This window comes from Abramis brama (assembly GCF_963993115.1).
Source record: "Abramis brama genome assembly, chromosome: 10".
Classification (NCBI taxonomy): Eukaryota; Metazoa; Chordata; class Actinopteri; order Cypriniformes; family Leuciscidae; genus Abramis; species Abramis brama.
The window spans coordinates 22,250,808-22,269,985 of NC_139972.1; the positions used below are offsets into that span (position 1 = coordinate 22,250,808).

Below are 19,178 nucleotides of genomic sequence, written 5' to 3' on the forward strand. Positions count from 1 at the left end.
GCCTGCATTGAATTGAGGCTTCGGAGATGGTTTCTTCCATGCTGTCCTCAACATTGAGGTATAATCATCTGCCACTGGAATGCAAGATGGAGAATTAGTCTGAGGTATGCCTTCCCAGACATCCCCGACAGGAGCTGGGTCAGACACATAAGGCTGCAAACAAAGAATTTTTGCTGCACTAAATACTCTAGCAACAAGAGAATTTGCTGGAAAATCATCCCTGCCAGTTCATTCGCCATCCACTTTGACAGAATCTGAATGGGGTCCTTCTGCTTGGCTCCCTCCTTCTGCCTGCAGTGCATTATCAACCAGCGAGTGGGGAGCAAGAAGAGATAATACATCAGCATCTTCTGCGTCAGTGTCAGGATTACCCTGCTGCGCAGGTGGAGGAACGCATTCCTGACCAGGAGGTAGTGATGGTGAAAATGAGTGACGAGCTTCAACTCTGTCCATCCTCTGTGCTAAACTCTGAAGAGCAGCCAGGATCTGTAGTTGAGTGTCTGTGCTGCCACCCTCCGCTGGTGGAGCAGGAGTTGGGTGTTTAGCCACTTCCACCACCTTCTCATGGCTTGATCTGTGTGGTTCATGGCGATCACGTGAGTGCCTGCGAGAACGCTTATGACTATGCCTGTCCGATGAGCGTTCCCTCTCCCTACCATGCTCAGGTACAGAACTGCATACTCTATTAGCGCGGTGAAGTCGTTCCCCTCTGGGCAGGTCACAAGCCGCAGGGATTATCCACATCCTCTCTTAAATGAGCTATCCCCAGGCATGAAGTGCATTCCCTATGCCCATCACGAGGGTCCATTGCTGTTTGGCAATATCGGCAGCAATGAGAGGTCATAATACCCTCACACCAGGTAAGGCCACACACAATCCCACTGACTGCGCACAGCAGTAAAGGGTATATCAAGCCCACGCAAAGCAAAGAAGGCCTGCACTTAGTACACAAACGTATTTAGCAGGTCTATATCAACCCCCAACAGCTGCGAACAGTGATATACTGTAGGGCTCCAAAAGGAGACAATACTCACCAAAATTTTGTAATGAAGTATATTCACTAGGTTACTGATGGATACTCTGAAAGAAAACAGAAATAACACATAATATTGAATGGCTAGTATGTTTAGAAACTAGCCTCAGAATATCTGAATAATAAAACTAATCTCAATCCATAAGCACATATAGGGCCCTATCTTGCACCCAGCGCAATTGACTTTGTACACCGACGCATGTATCATTCCTATTTTGCAGCCGCGCACAGCGGACTTTTCCCTCCACAGACGCAAGTCTGTGAATTAGGAAATTAACTTGCGCTCCCAGGGGGCGGTTCAGCACAAAGAGGAGGCGTGTTCCGGCGCAAACATTCCCTGGTGCTATTTTGCAGGTTTAGAAAACAATTCCGCCACTGACCAGGAAAAACCTAGTCTAAAGTCAGTGGCGCGTTGCACATGTTATTCATATGCTATTTTAAGGGCGCATGCTTGGCCATAATCAATGTAGCGTGTGCACAACACGTATGCACTTTGCTTATCTCATCTACACACAGACGCAGCAGTTCTCATTTTTAGAAAACCATACATTATTACAAGGAAAAATATTAACACACGAGGGAAATCATTGTTGTGTCCATGAAGATGTGAAAAAATAGGCATAAATCTAGCTTACACATTTACCCAAATTTTTATACGCCTGTTTAACGGAAGCTAATTTGGGTGGGTTTCTCCCATCCCCATACAATGTCACTTCTCTGTGTTTTACGGCCCTGACGAGAACGTCGATCTCCTCGGCTGTAAACCACCCCTGGCGTGCGCCTGGCAAATCCGCCGTTATAATAGCAATCCGCCATGGAACAAGCGCGCCTGCTCTTAAAGGGAATGTGAGATTTCGCTCTGATTGGTTTATTTCACGTTACGCCCAAACCACACCTATGAATAATGAAGCTACTTTAGACCTACCCATTTTAGATTTGCATCGGGCGCAAGAGTCATTTATCCTGCCGGTATAACAGCAACAGTGCCCAAGACCCGCCCACAAAGTTACTTGCGTTTCGCACTTGATACTTGCGTTTCAGATCGTTAAAATAGGGCCCATAGCATGAATTGAGTGTTTGTATTGAAATATTGAATGGCTAGTATGTAGAACTAGCCTCAAATATGAATATAAACTTATCACAATTCAAGCATATTGAGTTAAGTGATTGCACAGATAATACAAAAAATAAAACACCACAATTCACAGGGGCACAAGGCACCTGCACCACTTGGGTGATGAACGTTTCCGCTTCCGGGGTCATGGGCATGACTTTGTTTACATAAGGTCTCGAGAGAAGGCGGAACGAAGGTTATCATCCTATTAGACCGCAGTGACGGTCAGAGTGAGGTCGAAACAAATCGTGAGCTTTGGCTTTACATCGCATGCGATCTGCTCACACAGTGTGTGTTGATAACCTTGCTGAAATCGCACAGTGTATGCCCATAGGTAGATTAATCATATGGGCAATTGGGCAAGTCCAGAGGGGCACCACGCAAATATTATTTTCTCTTTTAAAACAAGCATTCTCAAACTTATTTCTTGCCTTGGCCTATATAAACCCTTTCATATGAACGTTCTAAATTCCCTGAATGTTTTGTTGAAAGTTTATTATTTTAAGTTTTATTTATTTATTTTTTGAATGCGCGATCTACAGCTATATTCACACTACTGCGTGAGCACGAGCGTTTCATTTCAACGCCCATATTACACTAGCGTGTCCACTGGAACAGAGCAGAGCGAGTGTTTTCAATTAATTCCAGTGGAAGTTGAGCTTTGAGCTCTCTCGTGAGCGTGAAGCTAAACTTAACTGAAAACGTCTCCGGTTACTATCTTAACCTCGGTTCCCTGGAACGAGACATTGCGTCAGCTGACGCTGCAGGAACTCCTCCCTTCTCTACTTTTGTTGAAATCTTATGGGGTAGCCAGCTTGTAACATCTGGCCAATCGTCGCAAAGTATGCAAATGCTGACAGGCTCACGGGCAGTATAAAATGCATGGGCAACAATTGCATCAGAATCTGCACAGCTGATGGAACAGCAAACATGGCGGCTAACGCAATGTCTCGTTCACGCCTCTCAGGGAACCGAGGTTACAACAGTAGAGAGGTAACTTCTACGTTGCGTCAGCTGACACTGCGGGAACTGTATTAATGTTATGAGGTTGAAGGATGAACCCAATCGCAGACAGTTTGCAGGACACACAAGGTTTATTATATACAAATAATAGGAAAACAAAGCCCACGAGGGGGCAAAACACGACAAGACAGGACAACGAGTGACTAAACTGGACTATGACTTGACATAACTAGACTACAAACAAACAGCGAATACAGAAACAGAACTTTCTCTTGATGACGCTCTTGACAGGGTACTCACAAAGATGAACAAAGTCTCACAATGAAAGATCGCAGATAACATGTAACACCATAGCAGGTTTCACAATGAACCGACACAGGACAGCAAACACAAGGGGATTAAATAGGGAGAAACTAATGAAGACAGCAGGTGACACAGATGAAACAATAATGACTAACCAAAGGTAACAAGGGGGCGGGGTTACATGACGAGACAACGCAAGCACATGGCCAAACAAATGGCCATGTGCTGCACATGAAAACAAGGGCCTGTCATGATTCTGCCGCAAGACGAGAGAAAATCAAGAACAAGATGGCAGAATCATGACAATTAAATCCCGCCGTGAGAGTAGTGAAGATAAGCCCGGAGTAAACGGCCAAGCTACACAGCCACGGAAGAGACAGACAGTCAGCCAATAGTGCGCCACTAGGAGTGCTCGCATCTGATAGGCAGAACTAGACCAATGAGACATCAGCTCCGACCCTTTCAAAATTTGCATATAAAACGCAATGAAATCGAAGGCTGCACTGATCCAGGGCAGACACAACACAATAAGCATTTAAGCATGAAATTAAACACAGTGTCAACAGCGGTAGCGGTAACAGCTGTATTAAACACTAGTAGCATACGGATGCAGGGCTGCCAACTCTCACGCATTGAGCGTGAGACTCACGCAATTGACACTTTTCACACGCTCTCACGCCACACATCCATTTTCTCACGCACAGAAAAATTGTGGAGCAAAGAGGTACTTTTAATATTAAACTAATTCTCAGCTCTTAGATTCCGTCAATTTTATTACGAAATTCAGACAAAAATACCTTTGGCGCTTGTAAATGTGACGTGACAGATCGCTGAGCGCCTCAGTTCAAGTGCACGTGAACCGATCACCTCTTACTTTTTTATTTAAAGATGCAGTACAACTTACCGAAAGTATACATAATATCGACCAATTAGTGTTTTTCAACCACGGAAAGAGGTCAATATAACAGCAGGAGAACAATTATGTCACATAACGTTACATTTACCTCAGGAAAGCCATTTAACGACCATAGCATGTTAATTAAATAGAAAAAATAGCTAGAGAGGAGATTTTGCTGAGCACTTTACATAGGCTATTTATTATATTTTTACTTATGTCATTAAATAATTGTTATTATAACAAAAACTTCATTATATTTAATTTAATATTATTGTTAACCTTTAATAATACCAGCAGATTGGGCCCTCTATGTTTACAGCATTAGGTGAGATTATTTTTTTAAATAAAATTTAAAATAAACATGTATCCAAAATAGTCAATATTGAATCAAAATCGGAATCAAATCACAAGAATGGAATTGAAATCTTGAAATTTTTGTCAAGCAATAATAAAAACTGTATCCTATACCAGTCATTGTACAATGTAAACATTGTAACATGTTGTCACTAAACTTCATAAAATTCTATTTAGTTACCAAATGTTTTGACAATCACAATTACACTTACCCCCCCCCCCTTCCGGGTTTATCCCCTAATTCAAAGTTCTTCTGCTTAAGTTTGAGGAGAAGGTTATTTATTTGACCATTCAGGATTGAATTATACTCGTACTTTAATTTTAAAATTTTATTATAGTCCGACTTTGAGAGTGACACTCTATAAGCTTGTTCGAGCACTGGCACTGGCAGCTGACCCTCGACGGTCTCCACTTTCTCCGCAAATTCCCGTACCGATGTCTGTAGAGATCGAAAGTCTTCCCCAAACTTGTCGAATCTCTCATTTATGGTTGCAAGAATCTTGTCTGATATCTTTTCCCACATCAGTGGCATATCGTCGGTAGAAGCATGACTATCGGCGAGATTTGTTCCGTCACAGCTAACGTTAGCCGAAGGCTGAGGGCCTGAACTTTTCGAGGCTTTGGCTGGTTTTAAAGGCATTTTCACGCATCCAGGTGAAACACAAGCTAAGTAGAAGTTCACAAAACACTTATACAAAATAAAATATTAAGACGACGGCACCTAATTCCATCAATTTAAAAACTTGGCGTGGAGGAGCTTGATGTAACGCGTCTACTCCATGTGCACCTCAGTAGCCCCCCCCCGCAACAACCCTTGTCGAATGAGCTCATGATAGGGGGACAAACCTTCCCCTGGCACTCTCCACACGTCTAGAAATTGACACTGTGGCCGTATTAGTTCTATGGCCGCTGTTGCCAGTGGCAATGTATGTAGACTGGAGCCCTGCCCCAGTGAGGCTAAACGCGCTGGCAGGGGACGGCTCGTGGAGGGCAGGCTGGCTGCCGATCGGGCACGAGCGGTGTCGTGCACGGCGGAGGAACATTGGCACTCTCGCATTTTTCCATCGGGAGGCCACTATAGGCACGGACTGCGACTCCATGCTGCTCTGGGGCAGGGCGAGTGACACAGTGTTGAGTGTATGAGGAGGAAAAGGCCAATTGTGTGAAGGGATATGTGCTATTATTGTGGAGCTCACACAAACAGACAAAAGTTTTTACGCTCACATGAGGTGGTTCCCTTTCGAGAGGTCTCTTGTATTGCATAAGGCTATCTTACGCTATGGGAAAACTCCTTTTCTCGAGAATATTGAAGACAGATCTTTAAAACGCAGTGCAGCTGCACAGCATACACAGATGAACGGTGAGTACGGTCATTGGCTGTGCTGCAGCAACTGCACGAACCTATGGCGAGGTGGCTCAGATGTGCGAACCAATCAGGGCACTTCGCACCCTAGCACATCAGAGCCCGCCAGAATGGGCGTGGCCAAAGGCTATAAAGCGCCAAGGAACTCAGGAACTTTCCCGCCAAGGAACTCAGATTTTATCTCCTTCAGTGAACTCACCACTTCGCTGATCTCTGGATAAGAAGCCTTCTCGCCGTCGTCGAAAAGCCTTCAGTGGAACAAGCCACCTGCCTTGCAGTTCTGAGGACGCCGGCTTTCCTGGTTTTTCAACTGGACGCCGCCTTCAGTCCGCTGTTCTGCTGTGCCATCTGGCGTGCTATATATCCTTTTAACGCATTAGTGTGTTCGCCGTTGCGTCACGCCGTTGCGTCACGCCGTTGCGTTCTAAAAGAGCAAATTTGAGGCGTTGTTGCAAATGCCTCGAACCACCTGCGCCTCGTGCAGAGGCCCTCTCTTCGGGGGATACCGTCACATCCTCTGCGTCCCCGTCACATCCTGTCTGGGCCGTTACCACGCGGAAGCTGCACTCGCTAAGGGCGGCTGCCCTGAGTGCGACGAGATGGATCTCCCCACCCTGCGGGCTCGACTGGCTGGTTTCGCTTTTGACGACCCCGCTTCCCGCTCTCTCTCTCCCTTTGCTTGAGCCGCGCAGAAGAAGCGCCGCGCACAAAGGTTGTCAGAGCGGACGGTCACGAGCGATGTTCGCGCCCGCGGCTAGCTCTCTTTACATTCAAGAGAGCTACCCCGCCCTCGCGCCCCCGTTTCGCGCATCATGCAGAGTCCTCTTGAGCTCTCTGCATGACCCAGACGGGCACTGTGAGTGAGTTTTCAAAACTGCGTCACTCACCGGCGAAAGGAAGAAAGAGAGTGTTTGAGTCCAGACCAACCTCCATTTCTCACACATTTCCCAGTCCCCTCTATAGTTCGGGCAGCTGTAAATGTCAGTTGTAAATGTAAATGGCTGTAAAGCGCAGTGAAGAGAGCAGCATAATTTTCATCTGCTGCCAGAGCCGGGATTCGAACACGGGTTTCTGGCCCAAAAGCCTTAGATTTCACCACTGAGCCACAGGGGGAAATGACATAACTGTGCGTTCACACCGTCGCCGGCGAGAGCGTCAAAGTGGCCGGAAGTCATTCATTTTCAATGAGAGCCGGCGGCGACTCACATTCTACAGAGACAGACTTTATTCTCCTGTGCTTATTCACACCCCTCCTGTGGCTCAGTGGTGGAATCTGAGACTTTTGCGCCAGAGACCCGAGTTCAAATCTTTTCACCAAAGCGAACGAGCTCACGCTGCCCCCGCCCCCGCGTGACTCACTCTTTTTGGAAGCGTCCGAAGACGGGGTTGGTCAGGCTCAACCGCCCCCGATCTAATCCCAGCATAAGTGCGATTGGACGAAGCATGGCCAGCTTAGTCATGTTAAAGAGCCATCTCTGGCTTCCTACAAGGGGTAGTGAACACAATCCTCTTTAGCTCAAGCTGGAGGTATTTAAAATGCAGGTTTGAGTCTACTATAAAGTACGCACCCCTGCACACAAGCACTGTGCCAACAGCACACGAGCATGAAAGCAGCTGGGCGGCCGGGTCCCTATCATGAAGCGGTCTGGCCCCAGATTTCATTCAGCCCACGCTGGAGGTGTTCTAAATATAGGTATTGTGCCCACTACAAAGTGTGCACTCCTGCATATGAAACGGGGACACCGACCCAAGACTGTGTTGGACCCCGAGCCTTGAAAACCTTCCTAACACAGCGCTGGAGGTGTAATAAATGTAGGGGACATAAGCACTGCACATAAGCACTGTTGCCACAGTATCAAGCTTCCCCCCAGCTCACGCTGGAAGTGTAATGAATGTAGTGCGTGTGCCCACTGTGAAGTATGCACCCCTACACATAAACACTGCCAACACGGTATTAACTCTCCCCCCAGCCAGCGCGGGAGAGATAATTCATGTAGATTGTGTGCCCACTGTAAAGTACGCACCCCAACACATAAAAACTGTTTCCACATCAGTCCCCCCCCCAACCCCCCGGCTCGCGCTGGAGATGTGATAAAGGGTGCGCCTGCTGTACGGCGCGCCCCTGCACATGAGTGCTGTTCACACAGCATTAAAAGCACAAGTCGGCTGGACGGCCGGGTCCCTATCTCACAGCGGCCCGTCTCCAGTCTTCATTCAGCCCCTAGCTATGCGGGCCAAGGCCTGGGAGGCTATCCCGGGTATATCAGAATGGGTGTTGAACATAATAAAACGAGGCTACTCGCTACAGTTTGCTCGCAGACCCCCGTGCTTTTCAGCCGTGGTCGAAACGACAGTGAGAAGGGATATTGTCCACTTTCTTTGCACCGAAATGTTGAAACTATTAGAAATGGGAGCTGTCGAACCAGTTCCTCTTTCACAAAGCGAGTCGGGTTTTTTCCTACTTCCTCGTTCCAAAGAAGGATGGTGGCCTCAGGCCCATCCTAGACCTCAGACACCTGAACAAAGCGCTGATGACGCGTCCGTTCAGGATGCTGACAACCAAGCAGATCCTCGCGTAAATTCCCCCGGGGGACTGCTTTTTTCACATCCTAATATCACCTCATCACAGGCCATTCCTGAGATTCGCCTTGAGGGGCAGGCTTACCAGTACACAGTACTACCGTTTGGCCTATTGCTAGCACCTCGTACATTTACAAAGTGTATGGACGCAGCACTTACCCCCCTGAGACAGCAGGGAGTGCGAGTGTTAAACTACACTTGCAGTTGATAACTCACAGATCCTGGCTCCTCAGCCATCTAGAATGCCTGGGTCTCAGGATCAATGTTTCCAAGAGCACATTGTCTCCCAGCCAGAGTATTTCTTTCCTGGGTACAGTGATAGACTCTATACAAATGAAAGCGTGCCTTTCACCAGAGCGCACGCTCACCATTCAACGCCTAGCGGCATCTTTCAGAGCGGGTGCTCGCGCTCCTCTCAAAAGATTTCAGAGGATGTTGGGTCTTATGGCTTCAGCATCATCAGTACTCCAGCTAGGACTACAGCACATGCGTCCTCTTCAGCACTGGCTGAAACCCTGTGTACCAGCTCACGCGTGGCGATCTGGAAAGTGGCCGACTGGTATCAGTCTGGTGTGAGTATGGGTGTGGTTTCAAAGAGAAAAGTGATCTCGACAGACGCCTTCGACCTAGGTTGGGGGGACCTTTACGAGGGCAGGCCCGTCTCTGGCCTATGGTCAAGCCCGGAGAAGCGCCTACATATTAACTGTCTAGAGATGAGAGTGGTTGCTCTATCACTGAAAGCTTTTCTCCCATATCTAAGAGGCCACCACGTCCTGGTCTGAACAGACAACATGGCAGTGGTGTCTTACATAAATCGCCAGGGCGATCTCAGGTCAAACAACCTGCACGCCATGGCCAAGAGTCTCATTCTATGGCCTCAGCACAACCTGCGCTCGCCGAGAGCAGCGCATGTGCCAGGCATTCTGAACCAGGGTGCGGATATGCTATCCAGAGACAATGTCCCCCCAGGGGAATGGTCTTTTCACCCTCAGACGGTTCAGCTGATATGGATAATCTTCGGCGAGGCCGAAGTCGACCTCTTCGCCTCACAACAACGCTCATTGCCGAACATTTTTCTCAAAGATCAAGGATGCGCTTGCCCACAACTGGCCGAGCCTACCGCTATATGCATTTCCTCCGGTCACGTTGCTACCACAGATCATCGAACGGATCAGGGAAAGCAAGTGTGCAGTGCTACTAATAGCCCCTTCCTGGAAGACCCAGTTATGGTTTTCCAAGTTAGCACAACTGCTCGAAACAGCCCCATGGCCAATTCCGCTGAGGAGAGATCTCCTCACGCAGGCGAACGGGAAAATCTGGCATCCCCATCCTGACTTGTGGGCCCTTCATGTATGGCCCCTCAACAGGTACCCGGGTGTCTCCCAGATAGGGTGCTAAAAACCATCACTGAAGCAGGAGCGCCCTCAACTAGGCGCCTCTATGCTCAGAAATGGGTGGTGTTCTCTGGCTGGTGCGCAGCACGGAGCCTGGACCCCTACTCATGCGAAGTACCAAGTGTACTCGTTTTTTTACAAGAGCTCTTGGACGTGGGTCGCACCCCCTCCACGCTCAAAGTATATGTGACGGCCATAAAAGCATCTCACGCTCTTGTGGCCGGACAATCACTAGGAAGAAACAACCTCATCGGCTGCTTCCTTAAAGGGGCAAGGAGGCTAAACCCTCCGCGCTTTATAGCCTTTGGCCACGCCCATTCTGGCGGGCTCTGACGTGCTAGGGCGCGAAGTGCCCTGATTGGTTTGTGCGTCTGAGCCGCCTCGCCAAAGACAAAAGAATTACAGGAATACTGGATTCTAAACCTCAAAGAAATGTCACAATCAAGACCTCGAAGCAGATATGAGGGAGAAACACCAGCCGCTCCAAGTATAAGGGTCTTTCCTTACCATTATTGCTTGGATAACACACATACGTCTCCTTCTATTAATAATAATGGCCAGAGCAGTGGCTGGGATATACGTAAACCTACCAACATCCGTCGCCATGATTTTTGGAATGACTTATCGCGAGAGGAAAAAATTACGCTTTAGTTGCATAACATCAGTTAATGGAAACGCTGTCATTTCGCAATAACTTTTTGTCGACATTTAGAAGAAAAAAATCACAAAAGTTTTGCGCAAATATGTAATGGAAACGCGCCTGCTCCTTCGCGTTTCTGCGCCTCAGAGAAATGCTCAGTAACTGACTCCACGGCGTCACCAAGAGGCCGGAGGGAGTGATTGGATCCTTTCTTTTTTCAGCCAGACAAATCGTGAATTTGCACGACTTGGACTGCAAGTTGAGAGTCGCGCTCAGACATGAATGGACACATTAAGTGTGATTTTACTTTCACTTGTTCTGTACAGAGCGTGTTCAGAGAGAAATTGATGAGATAGTAGGACAGGACCGTTGGCCCTCCATTGAAGAAAGACAGAGGCTGCCATATACAGATGCTGTAATTCACAAGGTCCAGCGCAGCTAGATCTCGCCCCCATCGCTGTCCCACACAAGACCATGTGTGACACTGAATACAATGGCTATGTCCTAATGACAAATTTGTTGACAAATGCATTGCAACTATGTTATTGAACTTTAATACATAAAGTAATACATCCTTTCCATTCAACTTTTGGCCCGCAACAATAGAATAATGACAAACAAATAATAAAAAAAAAGTTTTGCTTTTAACACCTTTTACATTACACTGTTTATTTTCATGACCATTGGTTAAAATAAAATAAAAAAATCAGTTGCCATAAAACCCCCCCACAGATGTTCGCTTCAATACTTTACTTACAGTATGTGGGCTTTGAGGTCGCTAGCACCTTTATGACACGTACGTGCCAGCTTTGCAGGTCATGCATTCTGTTTCACACGGTTCCAGACCAAGATGAAAACACAGGAAACACAATGATTTGTACTTTGCATTTGTACTTTGTAACAATTGCACACATATTGTTAAAAAAAACACAGATCGTCTTAAACAAAAACTCAGATTATACACGGCACGCTGCTGTGAGCAAGTAAGACATGCTGTTGCTGTACAAAATTATTATAGCGTACATGAATTACCCCCCAACAGAGCAGGTGACATGGTATTTGACAATACAATACAAGCCGAGTGTACTGTACGTCAGAAAATCCCCCACCCCCAGCATATCTACCGCCAAAACATATGTACTGCTGCTTCTCCGAAGATCCATAAGAACATGTGTGTTATCTATGTGTGCCTGCCCCTTTAGTTTTGAGTATGAGAAATGGCGCATATACTTGATCTTGGCAGACTAGTTCTGCCTACGCAGTATTCCCCAAGCAGACCTAGCCGTTAGACATGTGGGCTGCCATGAGGTGCAAATAAGGCGTATGAAGCATCTCGCAGTGTAGCCCTATGTGTACTAGTTTACCCCCCCCCCCTTTTTTTTTTCAAGGAATGTCCCTAGTGACTTACCATTGTGGTGTTCTACGTATGTGCCTACATACCAGTGTATGCGTGCCACTAAACTAAGTAGTTTGGGCCGTAAGGCTTGGCTCTAGTGGCCTATTAGACTATGTGTGCCTGAGCCGAAAGCCCAAACATATCCAATTAGAACGCGCATTATGTGTGGCTTTAACAACTGGTAATACATTGCTGGCTAATAGAGATGCGGAAAAAAAAAACCCACAACAACCTGAGCAAATAGTATGATGATTTAGCATTGTTAGATAATTTTACTACTGCGTCAAATGCAAGATTGTAAAACCTTTCTTAAACAAATAAGGCATTGTTTGTTGTTTCGTAGATTAAGCAAAGGTTAATATTTAAACGTGAATGCCCATCCCGGTTCTGGAACCCAGAGTGATGGTGCTTAATGCAGATGCTGTATAGCAGTGTCCACCAAGAGAATAGAAATGTACCACAAACATTAGATTTGCAAGTCATTATTTTATGATATTTGGGAAAGAACTCAAATATTTGAGCTGATATTCTATTCTATTCTACTCTATATTCTATTGTCTGAGTTACATTGCTAATGCGTTACTACTTGGCATTTTATATCTGTCCCATGCAATGGTTAACAGAAGTGTAAATAGACTAAAAGTCATACACTTAGTCACAGATTTACTTTTGGTCATATACAAGGTCATACACATACATACTAATATTCTATGAATATAAGAAAATGAAAAACATTATAGAACATATTAAATTTCTTCCACAACCCCAATCGGCACGTGTCCAAAGGGATGAGGGGGAAACCCACGGCTCTGTGCGCATGCCCACCGTCAAGGAGACCGTCGTCGTGCATCTGTGCCTGTCCATTCATGTCTGAGCGCGACTCTCAACTTGCAGTCCAAGTCGTGCAAATTCACGATTTGTCTGGCTGAAAAAAGAAAGGATCCAATCACTCCCTCCGGCCTCTTGGTGACGCCGTGGAGTCAGTTACTGAGCATTTCTCTGAGGCGCAGAAACGCGAAGGAGCAGGCGCGTTTCCATTACATATTTGCGCAAAACTTTTGCGATTTTTTTCTTCTAAATGTCGACAAAAAGTTATTGCGAAATGACAGCGTTTCCATTAACTGATGTTATGCAACTAAAGCGTAATTTTTTCCTCTCGCGATAAGTCATTCCAAAAATCATGGCGACGGATGTTGGTAGGTTTACGTATATCCCAGCCACTGCTCTGGCCATTATTATTAATAGAAGGAGACGTATGTGTGTTATCCAAGCAATAATGGTAAGGAAAGACCCTTATACTTGGAGCGGCTGGTGTTTCTCCCTCATATCTGCTTCGAGGTCTTGATTGTGACATTTCTTTGAGGTTTAGAATCCAGTATTCCTGTAATTCTTTTGTCTTTGGCGAGGCGGCTCAGACGCACAAACCAATCAGGGCACTTCGCGCCCTAGCACGTCAGAGCCCGCCAGAATGCTACTTCAGGGCAGAACTAGTCTGCCAAGATCAAGTATATGCGCCATTTCTCATACTCAAAACTAAAGGGGCAGGCACACATAGATAACACACATGTTCTTATGGATCTTCGGAGAAGCAGCAGTACATATGTTTTGGCGGTAGATATGCTGGGGGTGGGGGATTTTCTGACGTACAGTACACTCGGCTTGTATTGTATTGTCAAATACCATGTCACCTGCTCTGTTGGGGGGTAATTCATGTACGCTATAATAATTTTGTACAGCAACAGCATGTCTTACTTGCTCACAGCAGCGTGCCGTGTATAATCTGAGTTTTTGTTTAAGACGATCTGTGTTTTTTTTAACAATATGTGTGCAATTGTTACAAAGTACAAATGCAAAGTACAAATCATTGTGTTTCCTGTGTTTTCATCTTGGTCTGGAACCGTGTGAAACAGAATGCATGACCTGCAAAGCTGGCACGTACGTGTCATAAAGGTGCTAGCGACCTCAAAGCCCACATACTGTAAGTAAAGTATTGAAGCGAACATCTGTGGGGGGGTTTTATGGCAACTGATTTTTTTATTTTATTTTAACCAATGGTCATGAAAATAAACAGTGTAATGTAAAAGGTGTTAAAAGCAAAACTTTTTTTTTATTATTTGTTTGTCATTATTCTATTGTTGCGGGCCAAAAGTTGAATGGAAAGGATGTATTACTTTATGTATTAAAGTTCAATAACATAGTTGCAATGCATTTGTCAACAAATTTGTCATTAGGACATAGCCATTGTATTCAGTGTCACACATGGTCTTGTGTGGGACAGCGATGGGGGCGAGATCTAGCTGCGCTGGACCTTGTGAATTACAGCATCTGTATATGGCAGCCTCTGTCTTTCTTCAATGGAGGGCCAACGGTCCTGTCCTACTATCTCATCAATTTCTCTCTGAACACGCTCTGTACAGAACAAGTGAAAGTAAAATCACACTTAATGCTTGGAGAGAGAAGCATTAGTTTGACCTCACCTTGAACATCTGGGTGGATGAAGTGGTTTCTGTGCTAGCGCTGAACAAGTTCCATACTAAAGAAACCAAGTTGTCAAAATTATATTCTGTGTCAGGCTTGTCTTTCTCCTGCAAAAGAGAACAGCAGAATTAATACAGTCTCTCAAGCAGAATGTGAAGAAATATTTAAATGGGCCTGTTTGTTGTCAGGAAAAAGGCTTACATGCTTCCATTAATTTTTAGCTCTTGAATTTTTAGCACAAAGGCATCAATAAAATCCTGTCGGCACGAGGGATCCACATTATTCAACCATGCCCTGGTTTGATATTTACAGTACTCTTGCATTGTATATGTCTCTAAACAACTGGTGGTGTTTACCAGGGAAGAGACTGGCTAGCTTAGGGAATACATTATAGATCTATAAAGAAAGAAAAAAAAAGTTTTTATGCATGAAATATTCAGGTAACTTACAAAACCATAATATTATAACTTTATAACTAATTTAATTCAGATTTAGCTAAACAAAATTGCTATTGAAGGACTATTTGAATCACCTTTTACCCTAGAGTGTTGTACGATTGGACTTTTGACAAAAAAAAGCATTTAACCTTAACCTTAGTTACTAAAAAATATAATCCTTTTAGCTATATTTCTAATTTTCCAGTGTGACAACTAGTCCCAGACTAAAATATACATGAGAATTAAAAATTCGTAGGAGTGCAATACCTGTCCAATTGGGCTACTGAGGATAGTGAAGACAGAATTTACTGTCTGAAGGAGAAACTTAAACTGTGGATCCTCAAATTCAAACCTATGGCCAAAGACAATGCTGCAGATCATTTGGCCATGTCTGCAGGGCTGATTGCAGAGCCTTTAAGAAGAAAATAACACAAGATCAAGGTGCTAAGATCAAGAGTTTAGAGTTTATTTCAACTGATTACCTGAATATTAAAAAGACATGCAGAGAATATTAAATGAAGTTCCAAACGTAGGTTCGGAAGGAGCTTCAGTCCTATCAATCATCATTACGAGTGTACAGTAAGCAGGGCCATCCCAGCGACAATTCTTCGGCATCCCTCCTCCTCCCCATCTCCTCCTCTGTTTCTCTTATTCTTCCTCTGCGCAGTATACCGTTATAGGAGGTTTAGCTCGAGCCGAGCCTCGGGTTTGAGCCTCCTTCAAGGGCAACAATCTAAATCTGTTTACCATTGAAGGTGCTCTAAGCGATGTCACTCATTTTTTAGGCCGAAACATTTTTTGTCACATACAGCAAACATCTCCTCACTATTCGCTAGCTGCCTGTCCCCTGAACACACTGTAAAAAAACCGCGGTCTCTGTAGACAGCCCAGGCTCCACAAACTGCAACAAAAACAAACTGGGCCAACCTGCACCACGAAACATAACAGTGTTCCAGCCAATAACCGACAAGAATAATTTAGGGTTGGGGGGTTAGTGCATGTGCACATGAGGGGGGTGTGGGAAGTGGAGGAGAGAGAAGCATGAAGAGGGAAGTTAGCTAGAGAAGAGATGTCCTAGACAACGACAACAACTAACGTTAGAATTATATTCTCTTGAATTTTGATATGGCCGACACACGACCAAAGAGACGAAGTTCCGATGAACAAATAGCAAAGAAGTATATTCTTAGAAGGAAGCACGGAAGGGAGGGGGAGGGGGAGGGGGAGGGGGCGGGATGAGGAGGAGGGAGGGTCGAGCTAGCCTCTTTTTTGTTTGACAATACTTCGAACGGAAACAAGAAGTGACGTCACCCAACATCGCTTAGAGCACCTTTAACTTATAAGACTGAAAAGGCAGGCAAACTCGTGAGTGGATTTTACCTTTGTATTTTTTAATAATTTCAACAAGATATTCAGCCTCCTCCCTGACTTGTTCCTCGATGCTCCTGCGGCCCATTCCAAAGTTCTTCAGTGTCATGAGAGAGAATTTGCACATCTCCTTCCATCTGTGTCCACTGGTGGCTGACTGCAGGAATGTCAACCAGAGTTGTTGCCCTTTGAACTGAATGTGAACTCTACCATAAGCCGTCTCCAAAGGCGTTTCAGAGAATTTGGCAGTACATCCAACCGCCCTCACAACCGCAGACCACGTGTAACCACACCAGCCCAAGACCTCCACATCCAGCATCTTCACCTCCAAGATCGTCTGAGACCAGCCACCTGGACAGCTGCTGCAACAATCGGTTTGCATAACCAAAGAATTTCGGAAACTTTCTTTCTTATTCAGGAAACTTTCTGCGCGTTCATCCCAGCCATCTCACGGTCAATGTCCGCAATAGCTGATAACATACAAATTTTATATATAACGTTAGCATTACGAGCTTACTGAACACGCCTTATCAGTGCTTGTCTCTTTTCTGCCACAGCTTTTATTATTAAGTCATTATGTTTACACATTGTCATCTATTGCAAGGCACTCCAAACCATGTTATAAATTTACTAACAGGATTGAAATAGCGCTTTGAGGTTAGTAACAAACAACTATTTACAAGACTGTCACTATTTATGATTGATAGACTGGGTTCAGGCTTTTTTTAAGCGTATTTACGAAAGAGGGAATTTTTGCGCGTTCGTCCCAGGCATCTCACAATAACTGATAACATGCGTTGTCTAATTTTATACGCATACGAGCTTTCTGAACATGCTTTAGTATCAGTGCTCGTCTATTTTGTTTTGTTAATTACCTCGTTAGTAAACCAATACATAACTGCAGCACAGTTTGAATCTCCTCCATACTTATTATAAATGTGGCGCTCAAAACTGATTACTGTACGTCGCAGACTGGGAGGAGCAGTTGCGCGCAGTTTACCTTCCCGGTACTTTAGACCGCGGTGTAAACGCAGAAAGCAACCGGTCTGGGGCAAAAAAAGTTCCTGGGACAAATTGTTCCGGGTAATTTCGGTGGAAACGCGGCTTTAGAGTAGCTATATATAATAGGGTACCATGGGGTAATATGACCCATTGTCATTTCCTTGTTTGCACTTAAGTTTCCCCTTCACCATCATCCGGTCACTTTTATGTTTAGTTGTGTTGTGCTCATGCCTGTCTGCCTACTCTTGAATTATTATTAAACTAGTTTGGAACTATATTTATCTGTCTTCATCTTCCTGCCTGTACACACCTGTGACAGATGACCGGACCTCAAATGGATTATGCAGCAAAGTTTGCTGCGGAGGCTCAAACGAGAATAAATTTTTTTCACCGATCGTTTCTTTCGTCTTACCATCACCTAAATTCCCCTACGGCAGTGGTTCCCAAACCTGTCCTGGAGTTTGATTGGGGAGACAAAGAAAATGTGCAGTGTTGGGGGTACACTGCACGTTTTCTTTGTCTCCCCAATCAAACACACCTGATTCAACTCATCAGCTCATTATCACATGGGTTAATGAGCTGATGAGTTGAATCAGGTGTGTTTGATTAGGGAGACAAAGAAAACATGCAGTGTTGGGGGTACTCCAGGACAGGTTTGGGAACCACTGACCTATGGCGACGAGACCCTGAAGTCGTTGTTCTGGATCGGGACAAACTTTTACCTGTTGACCTCCCAGACACCACTGGATTAAACTGGAGAGAAGCCATCATTCGGTGTCTGGAGAGCTTTTATCCCCGGTCTAGAACAGCCGGACCCAGAGTCTATTCCACCACCTGCGACAACGGAGAAGTCGCAAGAGCCCCTCCCCGCAGACGGAGAGCTACCACCTGCCGCAACGCGTCAGCCAGAGCCCGAGGACAAGTAGCCAGCGCAGACCTTCACCCCGGAAGAGGAGCCCTCCAGCGAGTCTGACCGGGGTGTGAGCCCGTGACATCGGTGGCCAAGGGGATATTGGTGGAATTATTCACTGAGGACTGGCTGATGGATTTCCACATGGAGGTCTCGTTGCCCACCCTGTTTCTCATTCTTCACCGCTGTTGTTAGACAGCACAATACACAAGACAGTTCAGTTTCCTCTGAACCCTATTCACTGTTTCTAAACAGCATAGAGACTGGTATGGACTTTACATTACCTTCTACCCTACCTTGTATCAATCTGCCTCCGTCACCAACCTTCTCAGCCAGTCCTCCAGCCCTGCCTCTGCTGGAGGTTTGCAACCCTTCACCATCTCCGGAATAGGCATGCCGTGACGTCGAGCCTCAGGTGCAGCAACCTCCATCAGTGCCTGAGCGAGTGGATCCACACCACGGACTTGCGGGTCTTCCACATACGCTCAGTTCCTCCACCCCTACGGCTTCAGCAGGCTCCTCCTTCCCTTCGGACTCGCCTCGGTCCGCGGTTACACCAGCATCGTCTCGGCCCTCTGGTATTCTGGCTCCTCCTCTGACGGTGGTCACTGCGACGTCACCTAGGCGTTCGATGCCAGTGACGCCATTCTGCTCCACTGGCTATCCGTCTGCACCCAGAGATTCCTCAGCTCCGCATCCGTCGGTTGTCCACTAGATGTTGACAGTCCTGACAGTCCACACGTGTTTCTTTGTTCAGATTCCCTCCACTAATCTGTCTCCTTGGTTACCGTCATTATGAGTTCATGTGTATCATTACCTCTTTTGCATTCAGTACTTAAGTTTCCCCTTCACCATCATTCAGTGTCCGGTCACCATTACGTTTAGTTGTGTTGTGCTCATGCCTGTCTGCCTACTCTTGGATTATTATTAGACTACGTTTGGAAC

At 45.8% G+C, this 19,178-nt stretch overlaps 1 protein-coding gene across 1 annotated transcript in view; it reads right to left on the reverse strand.

Annotated features, from left to right (window-relative positions):
• The window catches only part of LOC311090474 (cytochrome P450 2M1-like), a 40,677-nt gene extending 23,873 nt beyond the window's left edge, over positions 1-16,804 (reverse strand). Inside the window, exons 1-3 of the mRNA XM_084125755.1 lie at positions 16,334-16,804; positions 15,221-15,365; positions 14,516-14,623 (exon numbers count right to left, since the gene is read on the reverse strand). Of these exons, the coding sequence (XP_083981881.1) occupies positions 14,516-14,623; positions 15,221-15,334 (222 nt within the window). The 5' untranslated portion in view covers positions 15,335-15,365; positions 16,334-16,804. The remainder of the gene's footprint in view (positions 1-14,515; positions 14,624-15,220; positions 15,366-16,333) is intronic.
• Positions 16,805-19,178: the final 2,374 nt, after the last annotated feature.